Raw genomic sequence first — 13,579 nt, forward strand, 5'->3', positions numbered from 1 at the left:
GCCTTGCCAGTGCCGAGAAGGCAGTCTTTGGAGGCGCGCTTAGTGGTTGACGATGGAGGCGCTGTGCTTGGGGTTGTAGAAAGAGCTGGGAAGGAGGAGAAATTCCCCATCGCGGATTTCACCTATCGCGGCCAGGTCTGGAACGTAACACCAGCGATAGGTGAGGGACTACTGTATTGCATTTGACTAACAATATTTTTTACAACATCTATTTATGATCCAAATAGTAGCTTTATATGGGTAAAGCCGTATGTATGTATGTATGTATGTATGTATGTATGTATGTATGTATGTATGTATGTATGAATGTATGTATGTATGTATGAATGTATGTATTTATTTATTTATTTGTTGGATTTGTATGCTGCCCCTCTCCGGAGACTCGGGGCGGCTAACAGCAAAAATAAGACAGCGTATAACAATAATCCAATACTAAAAAACAATTAAAACCCATTATAATAAAAAACCAAACATACATACAGACATACCATGTATAAAATTGTAAAGGCCTAGGGGGAAATGGTATCTCAATTTCCCCATGCCTGGAGGCAGAGGTGGGTTTTAAGTAGCTTACGAAAGGCAAGGAGGGGGGGCAATTCTAATCTCTGGGGGGAGTTGGTTCCAGAGGGCCGGGGCCGCCACAGAGAAGGCTCTTCCCCTGGGTCCCGCCAAGCGACATTGTTTAGTTGAAGGGACCCGGAGAAGACCCACTCTGTGGGACCTAATCGGTAGCTGGGATTCGTGCAGCAGAAGGCGGTCCCTGAGATAATCTGGTCCGGTGCCATGGAGGGCTTTATAGGTCATAACCAACACTTTGAATTATGACCGGAAACTGATCGGCAACCAATGCAGACTGCGGAGTGTTGGTGTAACATGGGCATATTTGGGAAAGCCCATGATTGCTCTTGCAGCTGCATTCTGCACGATCTGAAGTTTCCGAACACTTTTCAAAGGTAGCCCCATGTAGAGAGCGTTACAGTAGTCGAGCCTCGAGGTGATGAGGGCTGTATGGAATGCTCCCATTGACAACTTACCTTCCCTATTGATCAGAGGGGGAAAAAATACATTGGAAAGACTGAAATGATTGGACTTACCTCTGTAGTTTTGGTATTTATGTTGATAAGACAGATTAATTAGAGTGTCATCATAGAGCAAAGATTGCAGCCCTGAAATGGGAAAAGTCCTCTGTGGGATGGGAAAAAATCCCCTTCAAAGTAAAGTACTAAATAAAGTCACCACCTGTTCCAAGATGCTTTATTAAATATATTTGTGGCTTAATAGTGCTTCTACTTCTTTATAGCTCTTTTTCCTTCTCCTTTCTTGGGAGGTCCTTTCCCACGCAGCTTCTTCAACCGTTTCATCTCATCTTTAAAATCTTCGTGTTCATCCCTAAATCAAAAGGGTAAATGCAAAGAATGAGTCGAAATACATGTTTGCTTTATTTAGTTTCAAATTAGAATGATGTCCGGTTTTAATCAATGGACAAGCTGAGATGAAGCAACATCATCATCATTATCATCATCATCATCATCATCATCATCATCATCATTATTATTATTATTATTATCAATTAATTAGATTTGTATGCCGCCCCTCTCCGTAGACTCAGGGCGGCTCACAACACAATAAAAACAGTTCATAACAAATCTAATAATTTCCAATTTAAAATATTTTAAAAAACTCATTATTAAGCAGACATACATACAAACATACCATACATAAATTGTATAGGCCCGGGGGAGATATCTCAGTTCCCCCATGCCTGATGACAAAGGTGGGTTTTGAGGAGTTTACGAAAGGCAAGGAGGGTAGGGGCAGTTCTAATCTCTGGGGGGAGCTGGTTCCAGAGAGTCGGGGCCGCCACAGAGAAGGCTCTTCCCCTAGGGCCCGCCAAACGACATTGTTTAGTTGACGGGACCCGGAGAAGACCCACTCTGTGGGACCTAATTGGTCGCTGGGATTCGTGCAGCAGAAGGCGGTCTCGGAGATATTCTGGTCCGATGCCATGAAGGGCTTTATAGGTCATAACCAACACTTTGAATTGTGACCGGAAATTGATTGGCAACCAATGCAGACTGCGGAGTGTTGGTGTAACATGGGCATACCTTGGGAAGCCCATGACTGCTCTCGCAGCTGCATTCTGCACAATTTACACTATTCTTAAGGAGCCTCAGTGGTGCAGTGGTTAGAATGCAGTACTGCAAGCTACTTCTGCTGATCACCGGATGCCAGCAGCTTGGCGGATCGATTCTCAGTAGGCTCAAGGTTGACTCAGTAGGCTCAAGCCTTCCAAGGTCAGTAAAATGAGGACCCAAATTTTTTATATTTATTTTTATTTATTCGATTTTTATGCCGCCCTTTTCCTTAGACTCAGGGCGGCTTACAACATGTTAGCAATAGCATTTTTAACAGAGCCAGCATATTGCCCCCACAATCCGGGTCCTCATTTTACCCACCTCGGACGGATGGAAGGCTGAGTCAACCTTGAGGCGGTGGTGAGATTTGAACTGCTGACCTACAGATCTACAGTCAGCTTCAGTGGCCTGCAATACAGCACTCTACCTGCTGTGCCACCCCGGCTCATCAGCTGTCCAGTGTGCATATGTGCTTTGGAGCTGGCATAGGGCAACGGCTCATGTGCCCTCAGATATGGTTCTATGTGCCACTTGTAGCACACATACCATAGGTTCGCCATCACTGATATAGGATCTCCTGCTTGAGTAGGGGGTTGGACTAGAAGACCTCCAAGGTGCCTTCCAGCTCTATTCTGAATTTAATAATTCTTTCATGGGATATCTATGCTAATTTACTTGTTTTTTTATAATAAACTTTATTAATTTTTCATAAAAAAGACAAAACTGACAAACATACATTTAACATAAAATTGGGGTTGCAATTTCCCCACTTATTCTAGAAGTCAAATTTCCATACAGAAAAAAGAATACTGTACCTTATTAATACTTTAAATCAGCTTATTACTTTAAATGAAAAGAATTTTTTTTGTTTAACCTTGTATAAAAAAAACCTTCATATATAAACTAAGTAGAACACAAAATTTAAGTCATAACCATACTTCTACGTTTCTCACATAAGTTTTACTTTTACTTCTTCTTCTTATCTATCCATATATACACTTTATTCCAAATCACATGAAATTCTGATTCCTCTTGGTCTTTTAACCGTCTTGTCATCATATCCATTTCAGCGCAATCTAATATTTTCTTAATAACCTCTTCCTCTTTGGGAATATTTTCCCCTTTCCAATTTTGCGCATATACTATCCTGGCCGCTGTCAAAATATGAATGACTAAATGTAGAATTTCTTTTTTATATTTCTGTTTGGTTATACCCAATAAGTAAAATTCCGGGTTTTTGTCTATCTCTTGCATTACTATTTCTTTTATTATTCTTTCTATCATTTTCCAATAAAGCTTAACTTTACTACACATCCACCATTGATGATGATAATAGGAACCTATTTCTTTCTTACATTTCCAACACAATGGAGACATCTTAGGGAACATTTTTGCTATTCTACTCGGTGGGAGATGCCACCTATAGAACATCTTAATTTGATTTTCTTTTTCATTGTGCCTGTTTGTGATATTTACAAATGACAGGTCTCATGTATTGTGAGCCTTGTCATAATAAACCCTGTAGGGATTTTTAGATTCAATGTTCTTTGAATCATTGTAATTTGTAAGACAGCTTGGCTTAACGTGATATGCAAACCTAGTCCATAGATAAGATTTCCTCTACAAGTAGTCCTCAACTTTCAACAGTTCAGTTAGTGATCTTTCGAAATTACAATAGCACTGAAAAAAATGGGACTGGTCCTTAGCTATGACACAGGAAGCCATAATACTTCATGGCCTCCTTTGTGTATCTCCAGAGAAGCATTTGAAAAGGGAAATCATCCTCAAACTATTAGTAGCCAGACATAATTAACAATATTTTCTTTTTTTTTAATGGAACATCAATTAGTAACTAGCAAGAGATTTAAAGCCCAGGAAAATGATATGAACATGAAACGGAAGACCACTCTCACTTTTAATGACTATTTCCTAAACTATTCATACCCTCATTTAGGAAATGTATTGCAAGAGGTGATTTAAGTGGGCAGATGTAATGAAAAAAATATCTAACGAATCTTTTCAATAAAGCATAATTTCATTAGAGCATAATTATTCTTACCAGCAGAAAAATACTGATTGTACCCTATAATTTTCAGTCACAAGATTCTGAAAAGCTTCCTTTTCTTCATGAAAAAGATTTATAAGATGCTATAGCGTGTGTTTCCTTCAGTATTAATTGCTCAGGTTCTGTGCCCTAATTTTAAATCATATGTTGATTTTTCTACCACCCAATCCACAGCCTTTCAGCTACAGATGTTTCAAGTTCAAGTTTCAAGTTTTATTGGATTTATATGCCGCCCCTCTCCGAAAACTCGGGGCGGCTAACAACAATCATGAACAATATACAATAAAATCCAATACTAAAAGCAAATTAAAACCCCTTAATATATAAAAACCAAACATACATACAAACATACCATGTATACAGTTGTAACGGCCTAGGGGGAGAAAAAAGTCTTTTTTTTTTCTTTTTTTTTTTTAAATTTTTTATTATTAAAATATAAACATATACATCGTTATATACAACATATGATACAAGATACAATGCAGGGTATATCACATATAATGGGAAAAGACAAAAAACAAAAAAAAAAACAAAAAAAAACAAACAAAAAACAAACAAAAACAAAAAAGTCTTAATTCCCCCATGCCTGGCGGCAGAGGTGGGTTTTAAGTAGCTTACGAAAGGCAAGGAGGGTGGGGGCAATTCTAATCTCTGGGGGGAGTTGGTTCCAGAGGGCCGGGGCCGCCACAGAGAAGGCTCTTCTCCTGGGTCCCGCCAAGTGGCATTGTTTAGTTGACGGGACCTGGAGAAGACCACTCTGTGGGACCTAACTGGCCGCTGGGATTCGTGCGGCAGAAGGCGGTCCCTGAGGTAATCTGGTCCGGTGCCATGAAGGGCTTTATAGGTCATAACCAACACTTTGAATTGTGACCGGAAACTGATGTGTCAGATTATAACACATACATGCACATCCTCAAACTTTTTGCACCGTTCTGTACATGCACATACAGTACATTTCTCTGCGGAACTGACTTTAGCATAGCACATTTATTTGACTTTAACTCAGGAATTAGAAGGGGGAAAATAACTTTAAGGAGTGCATAACCGTGCCACTGGAATACACACAAAATTGACAACCTGGATCCATGGTCTATATCAGTGGACCCCAACTTTTTGGTTCCATGGAGAGAGGTTTCATGTGCTGCCTACATCCAGTGGATGGGGATTTACTTGTTTGCGCCCCCCAGTTTCTGGCACGCCACGGACCAGTACTGGTCCAAGGGTCAGGAATTGGGAAACCCTGGCTTATATGGATACAGGGCCCAAATTAAGCACATGAGACAAGCAGATTGAATTTGGAAACAACAAATCAAAAGAATCACGAACAAAATATTTCTCTGGCATCAACTTGCTTAACATTAAAGCTCATGTTACAAAAAGCTCAGGGAGGGGATATACACAGCTCAAAAAAAAAAAAGGTACACTCAACACATCCTAGATCTGAATGAATGAAATATTCTCATTGAATAGTTGAATGTGCTGACAACAAAATGAAACTGATTGTCATTCAGGGTTGCTTCCTAAGTGGACAGTTTGATTTCACAGAAGTTTGATTTACTTGGAGTTATATTCTGTTGTTTAAGTGTCCCCTTTATTTTTTTTTGAGCAGTATATAAAACACATGCTATGCGAACTAATAATTTTGGTCAACCATTCTTCTAAATACCTGTGTTTCTCTGAAAATGAGACCCAATCTTTTCTTTTGGCTTCCAAAATAACACTATGGCTTATTTTCGGAGGAAGTCTTATTTGTTTTGAGCCTCAATGAAATCGCAGCATCGCAAAAACACAGAGGTCCGGAGGTGGGGTTTCGAGGACTTTGGTGTTTTTGCGATGCTGGGATTCCCCTGCTGGGATTCCCCTGCAGCATGGCAAAAACACGGAGGTCCGGAGGTGGGGTTTCGACGACTTTGGTGTTTTTGCGATGCTGGGATTCCCCTGCTGGGATTCCCCTGCAGCATGGCAAAAACACAGAAGTCCGGAGGTGGGGTTTCGACGACTTTGGTGTTTTTGCGATGCTGCGATTCCCCTGCTGGGATTCCCCTGCAGCATGGCAAAAACACAGACGTCCGGAGGTGGGGTTTCGAGGACTTTGGTGTTTTTGCGATGCTGCGATTTCACTGATGCTCCCTTTGCTGGGAAATCTCACCACCGGACTTCCGTTGCCAGCGAAGCACTCGTTTTTGCGATGCTGGGATTCCCCTGCTGGGATTCCCCTGCAGCATGGCAAAAACACAGAAGTCCGGAGGTGGGGTTTCCCATGGAGGGGAGCCTCAGGGGAATCCCAGCAGCGCAAAAGCAGGCGCTTCAACTGGCAAAAAGGGTGAATTTTGGGCTTGCACGCATTAATCGCTTTTCCATTGATTCCTATGGGAAACATTGTTTCGTCTTACAAACTTTTCACCTTAAGAACCTTGTCCCGGAACCAATTAAGTTTGTAAGACAAGGTATCACTGTGCTTTCCAGCTCTCTCTAAATGGTTACAGAGGCAGCATATTGCCCCCAATAATTTGGGTCCTCATTTTACTGACCTTGGAAGGATGGAAGCCATCTCTTTTATTTATGCTCAACTGGATGTTTTTAAAATGCTTATGATACAATTAGATCTGCTAGAGACCATGTACATAATTCTAGAGGACTTAAAATAAGACCAGCAGAAGTCCTTTCACATATTTTAACTGCAGGGAGCATTCTGCTTAAACTAACAAAACCTTTTAATAAAGCCAAGTCTGATTAAAGAGCCATGCACTGAATTATGATTTAATTCTGATTCATATTTCCCAGTTGCATTATTTGTCCATTAGGAAGATAATATCATTTCCTCAAGGCTTTAGAGCTGTTAATATTGTTAACTGTTCACAAAGTACCACACAGACCTTGATTCTGTTCCACCTCCATAAAATGCTTACTGCCTGCAGCCAAGTACATTTCTAAGGGAGAGTCCTTGCAGGCTTTTCTGAACAAGAGATCAGTTAATAAAGAAGCTTGCAAAATGCAAGCATATAATGTATATTTTTCTGTGCCAAAGGGAAGCCCCTTTGCTTTGCCATTGTCTCCCCAAGAATGAAGAGCACCTCTAGATTGCCATTATACAGGTTTTAAAAATAGCAGCATTCAGGATGTTTTAAATGTAAAATGATATCTCAATATACTGTTGTATGTTTTTAGATTAACATTAACATTCTGCTGCACGAATCCCAGCGACCAGTTAGGTCCCACAGAGTGGATCTTCTCCGGGTTATGTCAACTAAACAATGTCGCTTGGTGGGACCCAGGGGAAGAGCCTTCTCTGTGGCGGCCCCGGCCCTCTGGAACCAACTGCCCCCAGAGATTATAATTGCCCCCACCCTCCTTGCCTTTCATAAGCTACTTAAAACTCACCTCGGCCGTCAGGCATGGGGGAATTGAGATCCTCTTTCCCCCTAGGCCTTTACAATTCTATGCATGGTATGTATGTATGTATGTCTGGTTTTTATATTAATGGGTTTTTAATCGTTTTTAGTATTAGATTACTATTGTACACTGTTTTATTGTTGCTGTTAGCTGCTCCGAGTCTCCGGAGAGGGGCGGCATACAAATCCAATCAATCAATCAATCAATCAATCAATCAATCAATAAATAAATAAATAAATAAAGCCAATTTCTTGCCCTATGAATAAAGCATAGCAAGCCTTGGATCCATAGGCTTCCTACTTTTGTGCGTACCAGAAGAAGGAAATTAGAAGTATCTCCTGATTTTTAACAAATTATAAAATAAATTGGGGGTTTACTTTTGAAACTTTGGTTAGGAAACAAACCAGGATCAGAAATCTTAGAAAGGAGTGAGCATGCAAGCCTGAACAAACCATTGAAATAGTGGTAAACTTTAGGAGAAAGCCTCTCATTCTACCACCTCTTACAATACCAGACAAAACAGTATCAACAGTAGAGACCTTCAAATCTCTAGGTTCTCAAGATCTAAAATGGTCACCTAGCATCAATAACATCACCAAAAAAGCAAAGCAAAGAATGTTCTTTCTAAGACAACTCAGAAAGCTCAAACTACACAAAGAGCTGCCGATACAGTTCTATAGAGGAATCATTGAGTCTGTCACTTGCATCTCTATCACTGTCTGGTTTGGTTCTGCAACCCAACAGGACTGACACAGACTTCACAGGAGAATCAGAACTGCAGAAAAAACAACTGCTACCAACCTGACTTCCATTGAGGACCTGTATATTGCATGAGTCAAAAAGAGGGCCGTGAAAATATTTACTGACCCCTTGCATCCTGGACAGAAATTGTTTAAACTCCTACCCTCAAAAAAACGCTATAGAGTACTGCACGGCAAGACAAGTAGATATAAGAACAGTTTTCCCCCGAACGCCGTTACTCTGCTAAACAAATAATTCCCTCACCACTATCAAACTATTCACTAAGACTGCATTACTATTACTATTAGTCCGCTCATCATTTCTATCATCCATCTCCTCACACTTATGACTGTATGATTATAACTTGTTGCTTGTACCTTACAATTTATATTATTATTGATTGTTTCCTGATTGCTTATTTATACACTATGGCAATCATTTAGTGTTGTACCTCATGATTTTTGACAATTTTTTTTTTTAATATACACTGAGAGCACATACAGCAAAGACAAATTCCTTGTGTGTACAATTAATCTATTCTATTCTATTCTATTCTATTTATAAATATAAAAAAGACTGTGGGCTTTTCACTATGTTTATGCACAAGCCATAGTTTGCTAAACTTAAGTTGAATAATTTGCTGGGTTTATTTATCATTCTAAGGCAGTGTTTCCCAACCTTGGCATTCGCTGACCTCATGGTCTGCCCTTATACTATTTCCTGTATTTTATCTTAGGATGGATATGTGTTTATCCCAGGCATGTTTAAATTCAGTTCCTGTGGATTTATCTACCACGTCTGCTGGAAGTTTGTTCCAAGGATCTACTACTCTTTCAGTAAAATAATATTTTCTCACATTGCTTCTGATCTTTCCGCCAGCTAACCTCAGATTGTGCCCCCTTGTTCTTGTGTTCACTTTCCTATTAAAAACACTTACCTCCTGAACCTTATTTAACCCTTTAACATATTTAAATGTTTCAATCAGGTCCTCCCTTTTCTAATTCCCTAATTGGCAGAGGTCTTGGAGCCATGCAGCACCACGATGAAACTGCCATGAAGCAAAGGAAGACGTCATTCTTGAGGATTCGCCATGTGTTGTTTGGTTTTAAATATGATAGGGTTTTATATACTTCTTTTTAATATTAGATTTGTTCACTGTAATATTGTTTTTTATCATTGTTGTGAGCCGCCCCGAGTCTTCGGAAAGGGGCGGCATACAAATCTAATAAATTATTATTATTATTATTATTACTACTACTACTACTACTACTACTACTACTACTACTACTGTCACTGTGCCAGTCTTCCTCCATCTTTCCCCATATCCCCATATTTCTGAATTACCTGTAGAGCCCATAGGCACGGAGCCTCCACATGAGGCCACTGTAGATATTGTGAGGAGGATACCAGTCATAGACTTCCTTCCGCTTTGCCAAGGGCTGCTCACTTAACAGCTTGACGACTTTCATGGATGAAGGATCGGTTGGGCGAACAACTTCTCCAAATATATGCTTACTCAGGCGGGCCATCCGCATGGCATAGTTGGAAAGAGGCTTCGACATCTCCAAGTACAAACCGAGGAAGTGGACATATGCAGGACTCCTTGGACCAAAAGTGAGAGAAGGCAGCATTAAGATATTCCACGAATTTAATGAAATCGATACACATGCTTCCTCTTTTTTAAAAAATAGAAAAGAATAGAAGAGCCGAGGTTAGTTGACATATAAGGTCAAACAAACATGGAAGGACATGAGCTGAAGCAGGAAGTAGCTCTCCCAATTACTGAAAGAATCTGTTCTCACTGTACATGTGACGCGTAAGACAGGTGTGCATTCAGTGTCTTCCCTCCACCATACATACAACCTGTCCAACATTAATCTGAGTATTGTATTGGCAGTTCTGTGTTAGCAAAAACTTCAGAAGAGAAGGATTTAGGGACAGTGATTTTTGACAGTCTCAAAATGGGTGAACAGTGCACTCAGGCGGTAGAGAAAGCAAGTAGAATGCTTGGCTGCATAACTAGAGGTATAACAAGCAGGAAGAGGGGAGATTGTGATCCCGCTGTATAGAGCGCTGGTGAGACCACATTTGGAATACTGTACTGTGTCCAGCATCCAGTTCACCTACAAAAAAATATTGATAAAATTGAACGGGTCTAAAGACAGGCTACAAAAATGGTGGAAGGTCTTAAGCATAAAACTTATCAGGAAAGACTTAATGAACTCAATCTGTATAGTCTGGAGGACAGAAGGAAAAGGGGGGACATGATTGAAACATTTAAATATGTTAAAGGGTTAAATAAGGCTCAGGAAGGAAGTGTTTTTAATAGGAAAGTGAACACAAGAACAAGGGGGCACAATCTGAAGTTAGTTGGGGGAAAGATTGGAAGCAACGTGAGAAAATATTATTTTACTGAAAGAGTAGTAGATGCAAATTTCCCTGTGCCTTTTAAAGTAGTGCTTTTCTACCCCAAGCAAGTTTAAGATGTGAGTTGACTGGGGAATTCTGGGAATTGAAATCCACATTTCAGATTTAGCTCCTGCAGCAAAATGTATGAAAGCCTTCAGCAGATTGTACTATCTATCTATCTATCTATCTATCTATCTATCTATCTATCTATCTATCTATCTATCTATCTATCTATCTATCTAAACATGTACAAGATAATAGGTATGGTATGAACATAAACATGATGAAATTGTTTGTGCTGAGATGACGGATCATCATAATTTGGTTCCCTGGTTATTAATTTTAATCTGAGATGCCGTTCCACGTCCAATAGTCTGTTCCTTTTTTTCGACTTAATGTCTACAAATGCTGAAAAAGCAACTTCACATAAATATGAAGTTGGAAAAGGCAAGATGCATTTCAGAACTTTTTCTGAACGCATATAATACTTTGGGAAACACTGCACTTGATTGACAAATACATTGATTGGCAAATAAACTACTTTGACAAATAAACTATTTGACTGACAAATAGACTACTTGATTGACAAATAAACTACTACCCTATACTTGATTGACAAACAAATAAACAAACAAATACAATCAAAATACAATTAATCTATGACTATATTCTCAAGCAGTTTTCACGTTCTGAGAAAATAAACGCACATATAAGCTTCGCTTTAATAAATCCTATTATATCATTCACCGAGGAAAGCCTTAACTGTTAACAAAAGAGAATAGCAAACTGTTCGTCTACACACACAAACAAACAAACAAACAAACACACGATTCTCTTTTAACTAACCCAGGCGAAGCCCAAGTTGCTTTTCATTGATTAAAAAAAACCCTTGGAAAAATAAAACCAAGCAATTCGTCTCTTCCACTAACCTTTCGGCACTTCAAACGTGCGCACCCCTCCGCCGGGAGGAAGTGCGCTCTCCTCTAAGCGCTCCGGGTAAACCGACGGATAAAATCCCAAATGGAGGAAACGTATGAGCGGAGGGTACGTCTAATGCGCATGCGGGCTTTATTTCCCTGTGCGGATGCCGCCATCTTGAACAGGCTGGGCGTGACGTCACTGTACGGCATCGGGAATTCGGGGCCTGTTTAGGGCCTAAAAGCGGTCTCTCGGAGTAGGTGCTCTTCGCGGAGCTGGTGCTGAAATGGGTATCTGTAGCGTAATCCTCCTATTCAGCGTTAGCTTTATGGCGGCCAAGATTTTATATTTTATTGCATTTAGAGAGGTTGGTCTGGGGAAGGGGAAGGCAAAGTTGGCTGTTCTATGACTTGTGGACTTCAATTCCCAGAATTTCCTGAACCAGTCGTGCTAGCTCAGGAATTCTGGGAGTTGAAGTCCACATGGCATAGAAGAGCCAACTTTGCCTACCCCAGGTTTGGGGTATTTATTTTATATGTATATCTTATATTTATAAAGTATATTTTCTTTCTTTTTAATTAATTTTTATTTATTTATAAACAAACAAATAAGATCTTATACAATATAAACAAAAAACAAAACATATATACATGCATTTATACTGTTGAGGTTACTTTACAGTACATATATTGACTAATATTTTATGTTTATTTACTACTTTTATCTATTTCTACTATCAGTTATATTTCCAATGCCAGCCAAAGGAGCTCTCTTGATGTTGTTTGAACCAGTCTAGGTCGCTCCGGCCACCTCAGCACATCTCAGAGGGTTGTTCTTGGGCTGGAAAATAGGAGAAGAACTGAAGAAGCTTCTTGAATGAGAAGTGAAACATCTTCAAAGTAAAACAAAAATATATAAACAATATACTAAACAATCCAAAAGAAATTAAAACTATATAACAAAACAACCCCTCATTCAAAATTTTAAAATAAACCTTAAAAACATGACCAGCTGCACATATACTAAAATTGGAATGATACAGAGATTAGCTTGCCCCCTGCATAAGGATGATATTGGCTGATCTAAAAATCCTAAATGGAGTTGGAATCAATCCATATTTGGATATAAAATGATTCAATAACAATAACAGAGTTGGAAGGGACCTTGAAGGTCTTCTAGTCCAACCCCCTGCTTAGGCAGGAAACTCTATGCCACTTCAGACAAATGGTTATCCAACATCTTCTTAAAAACTTCTAGTGTTGGTGCAGCCAAAACTTCTGGAGGCAAGCTGTTCCACTGATAAATTGTTCTAATTGTCAAGAAATTTCTTTCTTAGTTCTAAGTTGCTTCCTTCCTAGTTTAGTTTCCACCCATTGTTTCTTGTTCTACCCTCAGGTGTTTTGGAGAATAGTTTGACTCCCTCTTCTTTTTGGCAAGCTCTGAGATATTGGAATACTGCTATCATGTCTCCCCTAGTCCTTCTTTTCATTAAAGTAGACATACCCAGTTCCTGCAACTGTTCTTAATGTTTTTAGCCTCCTGTTCCCTAATCATCTTTATTGCTCTTTTCTGCATTCTTTCTAGAGTCTCAACATCCTTTTTACATAGTGATGACCAAAATTGAATGCAGCATTCCAAGTATGACCTTATCAAGGCATTATAAAGTGGTATTAACACTTCACGTGATCTTGATTCTATCCCACTGTTAATGCAATCCAGAACCGTGTTGGCATTTTTGGCAGCTGCTGCACACTGCTTGCTCATATTTAAATAGGACTCCAATATCTTTCTCACAGTTACTGCTGTTGAGCAAAGTACTGTATCACATATACTATACCTGAGCATTTTGTTTTTCTTGCCTAAATATAGACACTTACTTTTTTCACCATTGAATTTCATTTTGTTAGATAGCATCCAA

General features: G+C 39.5%; 1 protein-coding gene and 1 pseudogene across 2 annotated transcripts; one reads left to right on the forward strand and one right to left on the reverse strand.

The window, feature by feature from the left end:
* Positions 1-1,097: 1,097 nt before the first annotated feature.
* Positions 1,098-11,768, reverse strand: MRPS33 (mitochondrial ribosomal protein S33). 2 transcript variants are annotated; one of them, XM_070756350.1, is made up of 3 exons: positions 11,673-11,768; positions 9,679-9,936; positions 1,098-1,389 (listed from the first exon to the last, which is right to left on the reverse strand). In XM_070756350.1, exons 2-3 carry the CDS (start codon positions 9,894-9,896, stop codon positions 1,287-1,289), a joined length of 321 nt encoding a protein of 106 aa, XP_070612451.1. In that variant the 5' UTR covers positions 9,897-9,936; positions 11,673-11,768; the 3' UTR covers positions 1,098-1,286. The 2 variants fall into 2 exon arrangements, with proteins under 2 accessions (XP_070612451.1, XP_070612452.1); XM_070756351.1 differs by lacking the exon at positions 11,673-11,768 and adding an exon at positions 11,590-11,656.
* Positions 11,769-12,664: 896 nt separating this feature from the next.
* On the forward strand, positions 12,665-12,764 carry LOC139169832 (U6 spliceosomal RNA; annotated as a pseudogene).
* Positions 12,765-13,579: the final 815 nt, after the last annotated feature.

This window comes from Erythrolamprus reginae, chromosome 6 (genome assembly GCF_031021105.1).
Source record: "Erythrolamprus reginae isolate rEryReg1 chromosome 6, rEryReg1.hap1, whole genome shotgun sequence".
Taxonomy (NCBI): domain Eukaryota; kingdom Metazoa; phylum Chordata; class Lepidosauria; order Squamata; family Dipsadidae; genus Erythrolamprus; species Erythrolamprus reginae.

What these genes read in the sequence shown, in the direction of transcription:
- MRPS33 (XM_070756350.1), bottom strand. Translation starts at nt 9,896, where the DNA reads ATGTCGAAGCCTCTTTCCAACTATGCCATGCGGATGGCCCGCCTGAGT. An exon ending in CGTGCCTATGGGCTCTACAG is followed by an intron (nt 1,390 to 9,678) that starts GTAATTCAGAAA and finishes CTTTTGATTTAG; the next exon opens with GGATGAACACGAAGATTTTA.